This window comes from Corvus hawaiiensis, chromosome 3 (genome assembly GCF_020740725.1).
Source record: "Corvus hawaiiensis isolate bCorHaw1 chromosome 3, bCorHaw1.pri.cur, whole genome shotgun sequence".
Classification (NCBI taxonomy): Eukaryota; Metazoa; Chordata; class Aves; order Passeriformes; family Corvidae; genus Corvus; species Corvus hawaiiensis.
In genome coordinates this window covers 26,007,713-26,023,130 of record NC_063215.1, presented here as the reverse complement: position 1 = coordinate 26,023,130, position 15,418 = coordinate 26,007,713, and the positions used below count along the sequence as shown (strand labels likewise).

Below are 15,418 nucleotides of genomic sequence, written 5' to 3'. Positions count from 1 at the left end.
ATGCAGATCATTCTGTAACCCACTGGTCTATCCCAGACCCTCTGTAATCCATTGGTTCCCTTGCTGATCCCCTGTATCCCTATAAAAGAAGACCAGTTCGCCTCTGTAGAGAGAGAGCTCGTCCCTGGCCTTCCTTTCGCCGGAGGGAACCCACAATAAAGCTACCTTTGTGCAGAACCAGCCACATGGGTCTTCTCGTCTCTCTCTCTGGTCTGGTTTGGCCTAGAGGCTGCCCTGCAGAGCTGAGCTGGAATCACGAGCTGATATCACTAAAGAGCTGACAGCTTCTGCAAGGGCTCCTCTGCCAGCAGCTGAGAGGAAGACACCGGACCTCGGGCAGGCGACTCCTTTCGGGACCATCTCCCCGGACCGGTCATCTCTTCCTGGGTCACAGCCTCGGACCCCACCACCAGCTGTAATACTTAACTGTCCGCCCAATGCCCAAGGACGCTGTGCCTTTAAGACGGACCCGGGGGGCGGGGCCACGAGACTGAGTGCGGGGCAGTTGAACGGCTCAGCCCAACGGCTCCAGGGGCTCGGGAGGGAGCGCGCCGGGAGCACTGTGCTCCTTTTTGTTTTCCTTTGTGTTCCAGCTAGCTGGGAAAAGGTTCTGTTGGTTTTTTTCTTGTTCTTTTTTTCTTCCCTTGCCTCACTGCCTCCCTTTCCTCCTTGCTGGTCCGGGGACCCTGCGGGGGTGGCCCCGGCTGGTCTGAGCCCGGCTGGCTGTTCTCTCTCCGGGAATTTGTCATATTTTGAGGGGTTTTTTTATCCTCTTCTACCCTGTTTTCTTTGCGTGTTAATAAACAGTTTGGTTTCTTTTTCCCACTTTCACTTTTTGTGACCCACTTGTCTTATTGGAGGAAAAGGGAAGGCCCTTTCCTCCTGAAGTTTTGTCTCCAAAACCGAGACAATATGAAGAAACACTGAATAAACCTTACATGAAGAAAAAGGGGAGCAAATTAACTGATTCAGAAGTATAGAAATGCTTCAACTGTTACAAGGACAGAAATCAGTAAAGCTGATTTGGTTTTTAGCTATTCTGGCTAGAAATGTAATGCTACTTTCTATTGGCATTATAGCTGCGTATGTGATACATACAAACCATTTAACATGCATTTTTGGGAAAGACAAGGAAAAAGAAACTTTAGAATTACAACTCCTTTTCATGTTATATATGAACAAAGTGTGCTTGATAGTTTTGCAAAGGACGTCGCCAAAGGCAGTTTTTTTTTTCTATAGGCCAGTGAATCATGAATTATTCCACAGCATCAATTCTATTACTCCCAGTGGGTGGCAGTTTTCCCATTTGTAGCAGTTCCAAACATTGTTTTTCCCTTAGTGGCAGAAAAATTGCATGATGAATGTGTTTCATATTAAGTTTTGATTAAACACAGGCATTTGTGATAATTTTATTTGCAATATACTCTCCAAAAAAATTAAATCTTTGTCTTACAAATGGTGTAAAAATAATTGCTTTGCCTCATACTTTAAAGTAAGAAGGCATTTTTTGATAATTGAAGTAAGGTTTCTTCGACAGTTTAGTTAGTGTTATGGCATCTTATTAAACATTACTTCTTATTAAAAATGTCTTATTACTCATGGGGCTAAAATAAAATATATGCTCAGATTCTGAGGATTTGTATTGTGTATGAAATCTCTGTTTGGGAACAAGACACATTTCCATAGCTTGAGTTGGCTTTTGACTTAGAAGTTAGGTAAGAAACTCTTGATACCTAAACAGCCTTTTAACCTTGTCTTCTGAGAAAGTGCAAATAATTCTAATTGGCATAACCAGAGATTATCCATGTAAATGGAAGTAATAGATTGGGACAGATAATGAGAAGAAATCAGTTTTAAATTTTTAGGTAATCTGGAGCTGATCCTACAGAAATTAGTCTTTGTAATTATTGAACCATGGAAGCTACACAGAAAAATAATTAGTGGGAAATACTCATTCTCCTCCTTTTATTCCAGCTGACATGTGGAGAGTAACTGAAAATCTCCACCCCATGTACTCTGGAAATCACTTACATCAGCATAAGCAATAGATGCATTCTTAGCTGAGTGAATGTCAAGGAACCGTAAGAGAATTTTAAGGTCTGGACCAGCTCTCACTGACTTAAGGGCCTAAGTTCCACATACCTCAGTAGTGCAGAATCAGTCAGAAAGGGAAAAAACCAGAAATGTGACTTAGTTTTACAATTGCTCTTGGAGTTTTGTCTTTCTTCGTCACTGATATAAAATGAAATGTCTTGTACCAGCAATTTATTTTAACCAAGAAAGATCAACCCAGCTCAGCAGGACATTGTGTTTTTCCTTCTAGGCATGCTTATATCATGGTAAATAATTTGTTGTGTTGGATAAGTGTGTGGAACTGTCTTCTCTGAGCCCTCCAAATTGCACAGAAGTGTAACTATGGAAAGCTTTGGTACATTCAGGACAACAAGGTTGCTGCCTAGTGGGATGTTTTTTCAGCATATATGAAATTCTGGTTTATATTACAGGTACAGACACCCATAATTTGGTTTTATATTTTACAGCTACAGAAATGAATAACTACATTATTAAATATTATATTAAATAATTATCTTAAATAATTATATTGAGAACTCACAGATAGGTCTGGAAGTTCCTAAATGTGGTGACAAACGTGCCCTATTTCCCATCTCATTATTTGTGCAAAAGATCTAAGAAGGTTTTGCACAAAAGAAGAGTTATGTAACATAATGTGAAGGCCTCAGTATGAGGCATTATTTTCAAGTTCTTTTTATTACATTATTTGATCTTTTCCTTTCATGATAGATACATTAGAGTTTTGATGGTCTGTAAAATGCTCAGGATATAATCGTTAACTCATATGCCACTGACCAATGAACTGTTTCTGCTTGTCATTATTTACTAGAAGTGGGTGTAAACTGCAAAACAATGGAACTATCTTTTGCACAGGTGTAATCCATGTGGAGACAATTGGGTTATGGTTGTCACATTCGTGTTATTTTTTTCCCATAGAATGCATTTGTTTTGGTGGTGTCTAGAACAGTCCTCTTGTCTTCACTGCAACATATTATTTTCAATATTAGATTAAAATGTAAAGTCTGTTACCCAAATTCTTGCTGCAAATTAATCATGGTACAAGTAAGAACATTGTCTGTCCAACAAATCTGAATATTTTGTACTTGAGAGAAAAAACCAGACTTACTATGTAGGCTTCTGCTTTAAGCATATATGAAGTTTTGTTTTAACCTGAATCATGTTCAATTAAATGATCACTGGAAGAAAAATGTGATATATACTGTAGAGCTGAATGAGCAATGATGTTGAGGAAATGGCAGAGATCTTCATGTATTTATGGAGGTAGCAGCTAGTATACATCAAATAAAACTGTATCTGTCTCTTTAAAGTCACTGTATTTTAGATGAGAAAATATGATCTGTCATACTGATGGTGCCGCTGACCAGGGCTTTTGCTTTAACTTATGTGAGGAATCTTACGGATAATGTAAAGTGGTTTCTTTCACTGTGTCAGTCAGGGTTTTGGGGCAAGCAAGAGCATGTGAGCCTGCCCAGCAGCAGACGCGGACTCCTGCAACAAAAGCAGTGGGGAACAATTCAACATTAGTGTTTCACTGTATCCCTAGATAAGTTTGCATGTTTCCAGCTGGAGCTCTTTCTCCTACGTATTTTTGCTGCTTTGAGGGATTTTTATTCTTGGGTTTTTATATTTTTTTTTGTTGTTGCTTGTGAGTTTATTGTTTGTTTTGGTTTTGGGTTTTTTTTTGGTTTTGTTTTTTCTTTTCCTTGCCCATATTTTGAACACAAACCATTTAGGCAAATGCTGAAAAATTTCTGGTGAAATTATTCCATATATTTAAAAGGTTTTCTATTTCCTTCTCAGGGAATTCCTGGAATTCCTGGAAATCAAGGAGCAAAAGGACAAAAGGTACTATTAGCTGTTCAAAATATAGTTAAAATCTGTACTATGTATACCCATTCCAAACTAAGGGTTCAGGCTTAGAGAAGAGTTTTCATAGTGGGGATTTATGACATCAAATCAATGCTGCAAAACAATGGAGATAATTCATGGCATGTTTAAAAATCTCTCATTAGTTTTTATTTCAACTATTCCAGAAGGAATGAATAGTTTAAAAGAAACCATGCTAATTTCATAATACCTTGAGAAACAATCTTAACTAACTAAATCTGCATAATTAAAGAATATATTAAAAAATTGTTAACTATATGTGCATTAGTCACAGAATTTTTCTCTTTATGTAAAAAATACAGGGTGAAATTGGACCACCAGGTCAACCAGGAGCAAAAGGGTCACCAGGAGATACTGTAAGCTGAAAAATTTTGTTATTACGAACAAATAATTGTGGTGTTGTCCTTCTCTGCTTGTCATAAACAAACATGAAATGGCAAATACAGGAGCAAACTACCATTTTCAGGTTGAAAAGACAAGGCTATGACAAATGTAAGTTTTTAGCTCAGTGACATATTTGCACTGCGGAAATTCTGACTGAAAGCTGTGAACTGTTTTTTTCTGTTACCCTTGCCATTACTTTAAGCCTCTGAATATCTTGACAAGAGGCGAGAGTACATTTTTATAGGTTCTTGGATTTTGCAGGTTGTTAAGAGATTGTATTGTTCAGTTTAATAACTCGTCTGTCTCACGATTTAGCTCTCCCATCTTTTCTTGAGGTCTTTCCCTATGAAAATCTTCATCTGTGAGCTTCCCCTTGACATCCAGTAGTCAGGCTGGATTTCATCCATTTTGATAGACAAAGGGGTTTCTGATATCACTTTGTAGTGTTAAAATAGAAGTAGTATATATTTATATCTTCAAGGACAAATGCAGAATACTCAGTGGTTCTCTAAATGGGCCTTGATATTAATTTCTCAGTCATCAGTACTGTCACACTGTTAAGGCCATCTTAGTACCTACCTTTCCTTGCATGACAACATGCAATAATCTTTTCAGGCACCATTCTTTCCCACTTTCAGTGACTGCAGGGTTGCTGTGGTGGCTTGTGCCTCATTTGGTTGGATGACAGGACCATTGAAGGAAGAAGATGCCAAGGCTCTCAGTGTGGACCTTATAATCCTCTTTTTGATGAATCTCTTTAACATCCTAGCTAAGGTTACCATCTTCTGGACTGCGTAAGGGCAGACCTGATACCAAAATTAGTTGGGCTTACATCCCACTGCAGTATTCTCTATTCTGAAGAGAATCCTTGTTTGGATGAAGGTTAGCAACATGTATATTTGACCATCTTGGTATGTGCAGTCTTGCATAACTGCATGTCACTGCATGCCAGATTAGCCATCTGAGTATGAAAGTAACTACTAACCTCAGCATCATTTAGATATTGGTGCTGGAGTATGCTACTATGAGGCCTCATAGTATGGCCTCTCCCTCTCCTCTCCTCCCCTCCCCTCTCTTTCCTCTTCTTACAGTTCCTTAATAAAATATATATGATCAATTAAAACTGAGAGAGTTTTTGTTGGAGACAAAAATTGAAATTAGTTTCAGATTTTAAAAATTCTGGGCTACTCTGTCATCCAGAATATTCAGGATTTCCTACATTATAGACTTACCCCTGTCCACACAGCAGCTCTTCCTTTCCTGACTGCCGCAGGCACAATCACTACATTACAGATATCAGAAAGCTTTTTTTGTATAAAGAGAGTACATTGGTTAATTTTCTTTTCATGAATTTAGAGGACTTTTGCAGCCACCTAAAGATCTTCTCTGGAAAAAATAGATTTCCTTGACAACCAGGTATTGCAGTTGCCTAGATCAAATTTGCATGAAACAGTGCCTGAACTGAAAGTTCAAGTGTCCATACACTTAGTTAACATGTGAACATTTGCTCTCTCACCTGTGCCTCCTAACTATTTTTATTGCCTGTTGCTGGAATTTTTTTCTCCATTTCTTTCTGACCAAAGTTGAACAAAATGCCAGAGGGAAGGCTACATCATCAACTATAATAAGGCCTTGTGGGATTCCAAAGCGTGCATATTTATTTAACTCACCTACCATGTTTTCTTTAAATTTTATTTAGATAAATAACATCTGGTTCATGATACACTTGAAAATAATTTATTCCTCTTTCCTGTCAACCCATTTAATGTATTTTTTTGTCACCTGATAAATTAAATAGGAGATTGATGCATGGAATATTTGAATATGTTATATGCCATTAGGGAATTTAAACCAGAAAAGATAGTGGGATTTTCCTTGTATTAGTCACACTGAATATGTTTGTTCCAGAAAAAACAGATGGAAAGCTTGTGGATGGTCTATTAATAGCTTGGGAAAATTTTTCAGTAACAAGTTCTTCTTTGGTAATGACTATCCCTATTGCATTGCCAACACCAGCAATTTATTAATTTACCTGCCATATAATGTCAGCTCTGGAAAATAGGAGAGTAATGCTACGTTTTATGTCCTTGAATTGTTCTACATTTTTGTTCAGGACATTCTCTTCTAATTTTATATAATTTTCAGATCATGTTCTCAAGCTTTTCCTATATTGTATCTGAACATTTCATTCTTGCAGTGTGCTGATTTCACTTAGTTGTGTTGGTGTAATTTTTTAAACAAGTTAAATATGGCCTAGTAATGAAAGTGCAAGAAAGGGAACCAGGAAAAATAGGTTTTATTTCTCCTTTTCCTGCAGATGTATACTTGATCTTTAATTATACTAAATGTATTTTCTGGTTTTCCTTGTCTGATATGTGTTTGCAGGTCAATGTGGATGTGTACACATAGCTGATTTAATTGAAAGGAAAAAAAGCAGCTATTCTGTACATATAGTATTTCTACTTTGTATAAGATAAAATGAATGAGGGATATTTTTGATGAGCATATGCCACTTCTGTAATCCAAGGACTGATATGGGTTTCACTGGAAATGATCTAGTGAGGTGGCAGAGTGTAGACTCCCAATGTGTTACGTGATATGAAACACAGGGCTACACTGAGGTGGCAATGTGAAAGGAGCCAGAAATCCCTCAGTCACATTTCTTGTCCCTTCCTGCAATACTTCCCCAAACTTGTGCTCACTTTTCTCTATTGATTAATGTGCTAGCCAGGAGAAAAGAAGAGAAATCTGAGGAGAAGAAAATAGTCATTGCACAAGGTTTTTTGGAAAAGGAAGGTAGTCTTCAAGGAATGCAAAAAAAAGATCACAAAATGAAGAGAGCTGTATTTCAGAAGTGAGGAGGTCAATAGATAACATCAGATTTGATTTCAAGCAGCTAAACTGAATTATACCTTACAGCAACATGAAAATTAATAAAACCTTACTTTGCTATATAAATAAAAAGAGGAAAAGGGAAGAAGCAGGCTTAATGTTCAAGTGAGTTAAGACAGCATTAATATAATCAAGATTAGACGCCAAAACCAAATTATTATTTTCTTAGTCTTCTTGCATCAAAGCTGGTGCTTAACACAGTCCATAAGCAAATGTTTAATGGGAATACACATTCTCTTAGGTTATGAGTGTAAACAGTCCTCAGAAACTTCAAGCCAGCTGGAGAGGAATTGGTAATTCTATTCCAAAATGATGGAAGAAATGGGTTGAGGTAAACCTTTGTTTACCAAATAATATATTATACTAGATTAACTGCATCATCTTTGATAAGAAGACTGATTTTCTATGTAAGTAAGAACAAGCATATCTACTCTTCAAAGTTCAGGAAATTGTTGGAAATTATTCAATAAAATTTCTAGTCTTGTGTTTGATACAGTTTATTTGTATTTACAGGCCTGTGTCTGTGGCCTAAAGAATAGGTTGCTATATTTATTGATGGAAAGTTTCGGTGACCAGCACTTTCTTATAATAAAGTGAGAAAAAAACCTGAATTAATCTTTGGTTAATATGTATTAATCTTTGGTTAATGGTAAAGCACACATTAAATACCAGAAAACTGTCAAAATTCCGAAAACCATGGCTACAGAATTACATCTTGTTTTAGATATTCTGAATCTTTTCTTCTATTGCAGAAACAAAGACACCCTTTTAGTTTTAGAAAATGAAGTTTAATATATTTCTGCAAAGCTGAGTTGCAATCTGTGTAAAAAATATGTGGTTTTGATTCCATGTAACTTTTGAGAGAAGTCTGAGATAATGTCATGGGAGTGAACTGTTCCTAACATGTAGTACTAAATGGAAGGTGATTGCTTTTATTTGTATAAAAGCAAAGATCAAATAACAATGACAGCAAATTTTGAAAATATTATCAGTTGGAATAACTGGTAACATTTAATTCCTGACAAGTTAGATTTCCAGGCCTTATTTAATTGACTTTTTTTATCATAATGCTTTTATTTTACACTGTGTCTTAAGCACACTCTCATAGCAGATTGTATTTCACAGTATTTATGCAAGTCCAAGTGAAACAATAATAATATATTGTTTTTATTGTTGTGTGCAGTTCTAGAGTAAAAGTGAAGTGAGATGAAGTGGTGAAAAAGACAAATGTTAACACCAGATGTGGAAAATAGGATTAATGGGAATTCCTTCCTGGAAAGTATGATTTCAAAGAAGGATTTCTTTTCTAATGTATACTTGAGACTAGCTTTAAACGGAAATTAAGGAAATCACCCTTTGATGATTTAATACTCTTTAGCTCGTATTTTATATAGGGAACATACAGCTAAACATGCCTTTATGAATACGATTCCATTCAAGGAGTCCAAGGCATTGTTTTGGCTTTGTACATGTGCTGAAGTGTCATGATCTGAAACGGCAGAAGCTATTGGGTTCTAGAATGAACAGTATAACTTTGAAGGTTTTATAGAAGATGCAAAGGTGTGGCCCCCAAAGTTAACTGCTCCTGATAAATCTCTTAGAATTTGCATAAGGAGTCAAGTCATGGCAACCGTTGAGGGACACACAGTCAGAAAGGGGAAAGAGAATGATGAAATCGCTCAAATACGTCTACTGGTTTTGGAAACCTTAAACAGAAACCAAGAAACTTTTGTGTCACTTTCAGTTATAACTAAGGATGGATTACAGACCGTGTTGTGAGTTGCAGAATTTTTTTCCTCTCAGGAGTATTCCATGACAGCACTGTTCTTTTCCCCTGTATGTTTTTTTTTTTCCATTGCACAGAAGCCCTTCATTAGACCATAGAAGATCTAAATAATCCACTGTAGTGGATTATTTATTTATTATTTAGTGGAAAATATAGCCTGTATAGTAATAAGATGAAAGATGTATTTTCTGTTTATTTCAGAAAAGAAATAGAATAATGATGCTACTAATTCAACTGAGGTCATTATTCCTCTGTTTTAGTACAGAAATGTCTCTGCCTTTTTCATAAATAAATAGGGTTTGATGGGACCAGAAGGCTCACTTGGTCTGCCTGGAGCTCCTGGGCCCAAGGTAAGTGTTTGAGTCAATTTGCTTGTGACTTTGATAAATGACTGCTTTGTATGCAGATTTGATCTGGACAATGCCAGGATTCTGCATCTCATTTTTTGGTGTATTGAATATTGGTGAGCAGCTGTATGATTTTCCCTGTGTTACCTTCTATGATAGTTCAGTCTTAAGAGAAGTTAATGTAACTTAGTAAATGGTGCCTGTCATCCTGTGAGGTTTTAACAATTGCAGAAGTGATTATGAGACTTTGTTTCAGCTTTACAGTCCTGGAAAATGTTCTGCAATGCTGGAAACCAGATAATTCTCAGTATACATCTGAACTTCTTTCCCATGTTACATTTATTTATATTTTAATTGTGTTCAGTAATGTTATGTGCTGTTTCTTCCACCGGAGGAGCCAGACTTATTTCAGATGTAACTTGATTGATTGCACTGCAGCTACAGTAAGAACTAATTTCACCAATGTTCTCAATAGCTAAAATAAATGCTATAAGTTCTGATTGGTTAGTTTAACCTTTTAATTTAATCCAAAATGAGTTTTGGATTAAATTGTAATTAAGTATTGAATTGTATGTCCTAGAGAATATTTAGGAATATAGAATCCATTTCCCAAACTTTGTATTACCATTTTAATCCATTTCCCCTCAGACATTATTTTACATCTAAAAGTTCGTATGCATTTATTTAAAGTTGTATACTGACAGTAGCATTTTTTTAAGTGTCAGTGTTTTCTATGGTCAAGAAGATTGAATACCTATGATATGGCTAAAAATTAATTAGCTTTATTTTTGTCTGTGAAAAATGCTTTTGTTTTGTATATTTATCTCACTTAGAGGATAAGCTGATCCTTAAAAGAATTGTTCTTAATAAGCTCATTCTTACAGAAGTCTATCATGAAGTAGTCAATAATTCTTTGATTTAATGAAAATCCTCATACTGAATATATGTCTAATTCTATAGGCTGCAATAAAAGCCAAAACATAAATAAATATTTTGACTTGGACAAATCCTAGGATTCTCAGAGTTTTATTGAATAAGATGATGGAAACGTGAAGTCAGTACACAAACTTGACTGGACAGGTGAGCAGAACCTGGCAGATCATGTTTTGTCATCAGTATCTCACATTTCCTGAGAGAAAATTAAACCTTCAGGCTACCTGTAATGGAGAAGAACTTTAGCCTTTCAGTCACTAGCTGTGCCTGTTTTTAAGAGTGTGTTTCTCAACAGTGTCTGTTTATGTTTGCTAATCGTAAGACAAAACATAATGATGTACCAGCCACACTCCTACATTATTATATAGGGTGATAAAGGCGAACCAGGAATACAGGGGAAACCAGGATCATCAGGAGCCAAGGTAAATATGATTCTGGAAGTATTTTAGTTAAAAAAGGGATTTATTTACTTTTCCATGATTTACTAATTTTCCATTATTTCCCCTGGTTAGATATAAGGCAGTTTGTTTCACAGTAAAACAGTTGTTAACACCACATTGCATCAGAATTCATTTGATGACTTACTCTTACTAATTTATACTAGATTTTAGGCAATGTCAGATGTTCATTAAGTTCAAACCTGCAAACACTGCCATTACTTGAGATACTATTTTTTGTCTAATTTTGAAATATCAACTGTATTAAAAGACAATACAAATAGATACTGGACTACTGAAGTTAAGAATTAGAATCCCTTTTGTGTCTTCTCTATGTTCCCTATCCCTTCAAAAATCCTCCAGACATTTCAATCATCTTCAGTTATAAAATTTCAAAATATCATAGCCAAAGTGTATCATGTTGCCTTGAGAAACATGCAATATGTGTTTTTACACACAGCACATCACTGACTCAGAGCTATTGTATTTCTCAGGGAGAACCAGGAGTACCAGGGGCTCCAGGTGAACCAGGATACCCAGGCATTCCTGGCACACAGGGATTAAAGGTAAGTATTTTTTCCATTTTTAATTGCATCTTTTTTTGGAAGTGCTTTTTTTATAAGTGATTATTATTAAACAAAATCCTTTCTCTAAATACATTATTATTAGATGACAGTTGGACACATTTAAAGCAATAATATGTCCATCCTGAAAATTTTCTTCTAAAGGATAAAGCCCTTAATGTGAAGGCATTTGTGGTGGGTTGAACTTGGATGAATGCCATGTGCCCACCAAGCTGCTCTATCACTCTCCTCCTCAGCAGGACAGGGAAAGCTGAGAAAATAAGGTGGGAAAAAAGCTCATGGGTCAAGATAAAGGCAGTTTAATAAAGGAAAAGGAAAGGCCACCTGTGGATGCAAAGTAAAAAAAAAAAAAATTATTCTCTACTTGCTGTCAGCATGTGTTGTCCAGCCAATTTCCAGGAAGCACGGCTTCAGTACACATACAGGTTTGGAAGACAAATGCTGCAATAATGAAACTTCCTCCCTTTCCTCTTTCCTTTAGCTTTCTTTTATTGCTGAGCAGCCATCTTATGGTATGGAGTATCCCTTTCAGTTTAAGTCGTCTGTCCTGGCTGTATTGTAGAACCATAGAATGGTTGTGTGGAAAGGACTTTAAAGATCATCTAGTTCCAACCCCCGTGTCGTGGGCAGGGACACCTCCTTCCACTAGACAAGGTGTCTCAAAGCCCCACCCAACCTGGCCTTGGACACTTACAGGGAGGAGGTATCCACAATGTCTCTGAGCAACCTGTGTCAGTGCCTCACCACCCTCAAAATAAAGAATTTCTTCCTAATAACTAATCTAAACCTAGATTGAGTTTGAAGCCATTCCCTCTTGTCCTCTCATTAGAGACCCTTGTGCAAAGTACCTCTCCAGCTTTCTTCTGAGCCCCCTTTAGATACTGGAAGGCTGCTCTAAGGTCTCCCCAGAGCCTTCTCTTCTCTGGGCTGAACAACCCCAGCTCTCTCAGTCTCTCTTCATGAGAGAGATGCTTCAGCTGTCTAATCATCTTCATGGCCCTCTGCTGGGCTTGATCCAGCAGATCCATATCCATCTTACGTTTAGGGCCCTGGAGCTGGACACAGGTGGAGTCTCATGAGAGTGGAGTGGAGGGGGAGAATCAAATCCCTTACCCTGCTGGCTACACTGCTTTTGATGCAGCCCAGGATGCAGGTGGCTTTCTGGGCTCGAAGAGCACATTGCCAGGTCATGTTAAATTTCTCATCCATCAACACCCACAAGTCCTTCTCTGCAGGACTGCTCTCAATTCCTTCTCCACCTAGCCTGAATTTGTGTCTCCACCCAAGATCTTGCCTGGCCCTAGCTTATCAGTGAAGGGGGGAATTTGGAGAGAGCCCTGACATTGTGGGGAGCTCTACTCAGCAGTACCCAAAACACTGGTATGTTATCAACACCTTTGTAGCCACCATTGCAAAGCACAGCACTATGAGGGCTGCTCTGGAGAAAATGAACTCTTTCTCAGCCAGACCCAATACGGCATTACAGAAATAGAATTAAATCAGGCATTTCACTTTCACAAGAAGAGAAAGGTTGAAGGGTAAAGAGACAGTAAGATAGAAGGGTGGTGTTACAATTAAAGTTTAATGAAAATCCCATGCAGAAGTATTCCAGTACAGTTCACCTTCTGCTCCAGAAGGCACATGTTTCCTGTATGTCCAGTATCATATAGGCCAGCCTCATATAGATGTCTTACATATACTAGAGTACTTCACGTGTCAGTAGACACATATGGACATGCTTTACATTGACTAGAGCATGGAGTCAGTGTCATAATAACAGTTTAATTAGTTTCATTATCACTGTGTATTCAGTTCACTATCTAAGGGTTATGTAAGGCACATGTTACAAGACAATTGCTGCAACTCATACCTTCTGATCAATGAATCAATACGATTATGCAGAAGTGTCTTATTGTTTAAAATACCCCTGTGTTCACACATCTCACAACTTTGACATAATACCTTACTTACACATTCTACCTACTTACACATTTCACTTGCTTATCTTAGACTACTTACACATTTTCTCACTTATTTATACTTTTTACAACGTCTACATAACACAGTACTTATGCACTTTACTTATTTATACATTTTACCTACTTTTGCATACTATTCTACTTACACATTTTACAACTTTTACATAATACAGTACATATACATTTTACAACTGCTATGCATGAGATTTCACATTGCTTGATTGGTTTCTCGATTTTGTCCATAAGCTCCGCATGCACCTTTCTGATAATATGATTGGTTTTAATCTAGTATGGTACAGTCCTTTTTTTATCTATTCCTTAGTGTCTTGGTATTTAGTTTTTCAGCTTCTTCTTTCCCAATTTAGCACAGTTTACCTTTCAGTCCCAGATGAATTCCTGAGGGCTCTAACAGGTGGGGTTCCTGATCCAGACAAGCAGCATTGAGATGATGGCAGCAACAAAACCCGTCTCGTGATCAGCAGTCAAATTAGTCCAGGAAATCCAAACAACAAGTCAGCAAAGGAGAGAGAGCAGATATAAGCCTCTTGCACTTCTCCCCTTGAGCCTTCAGACTGGAGCTTAAAAACCCTCTTGGGGCTGATGTGCTGCAGCTGAAAGTGGAAAGGCCAGGTGAAACCAGTGAGGGTAATTCCAGCCTGGTCCTACTCTGAGGGCTCTGGTAAAAATAGCTAAAAATTGTTTGGCTGGGGCACACTATCACGGTTTAAATACTTTGCAATAGACAATATTCTTTTATGAAAAATGATTTTGTTAAATATATGAAACTTCTCTAAATTTTAAACTGAAGAAGCCTTTGAAAAGGTCATTCATTTTATATGAAGATGCAAGTTAGCTGGAGTTAAAAGTCGTAAGTATGACAAACTTGAATTATTCAGGAAGAAAAGTGCAGTTTGGGCATCTGACAGTAAAAGTGAAGCCTTTCAGCTATAGATGATTTTAAAACTTGAAACCATTCAAGTGCAATAAAACCAAATACAGCTGGCATAAATGTCTTCTTATGTTCTGGGATTTTCAATCAGGAAAATATTTGCTATGTCAAAAATCTCCTCTTCACTACTGTTTAGCATTTAACTAAACATTCATTTATTTTTTCCTTCCCAAAAACCCCAACCAAACACACAAAGTTTTGGCTCTTAGAAGAAAGCTGACAAAACAGACCCAAAAATCTCCATTCTAATTATTTTCTTTATTAAATGCAGTTTTGCACACCCTCTAGAGATGTCTTTTGTTTCATGAGCTGCTATATTCATGGCGCAGCGTTTTGATTTATGTGTGTTTAAATGTAAGATGTCAGAGTTAGAGTAAGAGCCATCTCCCATAACTTTAAGTTTCCTTTTCAATTAATGAAGAGAGATAGGCACTTTTCAGAGTACATATTTCATATCTTTGTTGTTAAGTGGAATGAACATTTTTCATGCACTGCCTGTTTCTCTCCAGTGTCAATGAAGAGACGATGTTCAGACAAGTTAATAAAACTACATACCTGACTTTCAAGCACTGTTTACACCATCTGATTGCCAACCCCCCCACTATTATTTACTTCAAACATTTCAAGTCAAAACAAGTGGGTGGAAATGGAGCTTAGTCCTTAAATATTTTGATTTAATTTAAATATAGACGGGTTTGTGATGAAAAAAAATGCTTTTTCTTTAGTTTGTTTTGTATAACTTCTGCATGTGGTAGTGCATTCAGCTGAAATTTAACCCATGAGAAACATTGCCTCCCTTCCTGCCCACATCTTCTCCTCTCCCATGCACTGAGTAGATAAAATCCTGCTTCCTGCTGGATTTGCCACCTCATTATATTGTATTTTTAAATTTTTTACTTGGTATGTGAGTATCCACTTTCAGTTTTGATGATTTTGATTCAGTTTTGATCCACTTTCAGTTTTCTTTTGATGACAAATTCCTTTCTTAGTATCGCTTTCTGGACTTCAGTGTTTTGACATGAGGATAAAGTGATTTGTTTTCTTTCAGTATTTCTTTCAGTTTTTCTTCAAGAAGAAGCTAGATGTTTCTCTTGTAATTACTGTGTTAAATTAAAGTGCAGACTACATGTCTTAGAGGTGACCCAT

The 15,418-nt window shown here is 37.0% G+C and overlaps 1 protein-coding gene across 4 annotated transcripts in view; it reads left to right on the top strand.

Moving 5' to 3' along the window:
- The window catches only part of COL21A1 (collagen type XXI alpha 1 chain), a 96,653-nt gene that overhangs the window by 70,100 nt on the left and 11,135 nt on the right, over positions 1-15,418 (top strand). For all 4 annotated transcript variants that reach the window (XM_048298955.1, XM_048298957.1, XM_048298958.1 and 1 more), the window contains 5 exons: positions 3,895-3,939; positions 4,284-4,337; positions 9,340-9,393; positions 10,692-10,745; positions 11,255-11,326. In XM_048298955.1, the coding sequence (XP_048154912.1) occupies positions 3,895-3,939; positions 4,284-4,337; positions 9,340-9,393; positions 10,692-10,745; positions 11,255-11,326 (279 nt within the window). The remainder of the gene's footprint in view (positions 1-3,894; positions 3,940-4,283; positions 4,338-9,339; positions 9,394-10,691; positions 10,746-11,254; positions 11,327-15,418) is intronic.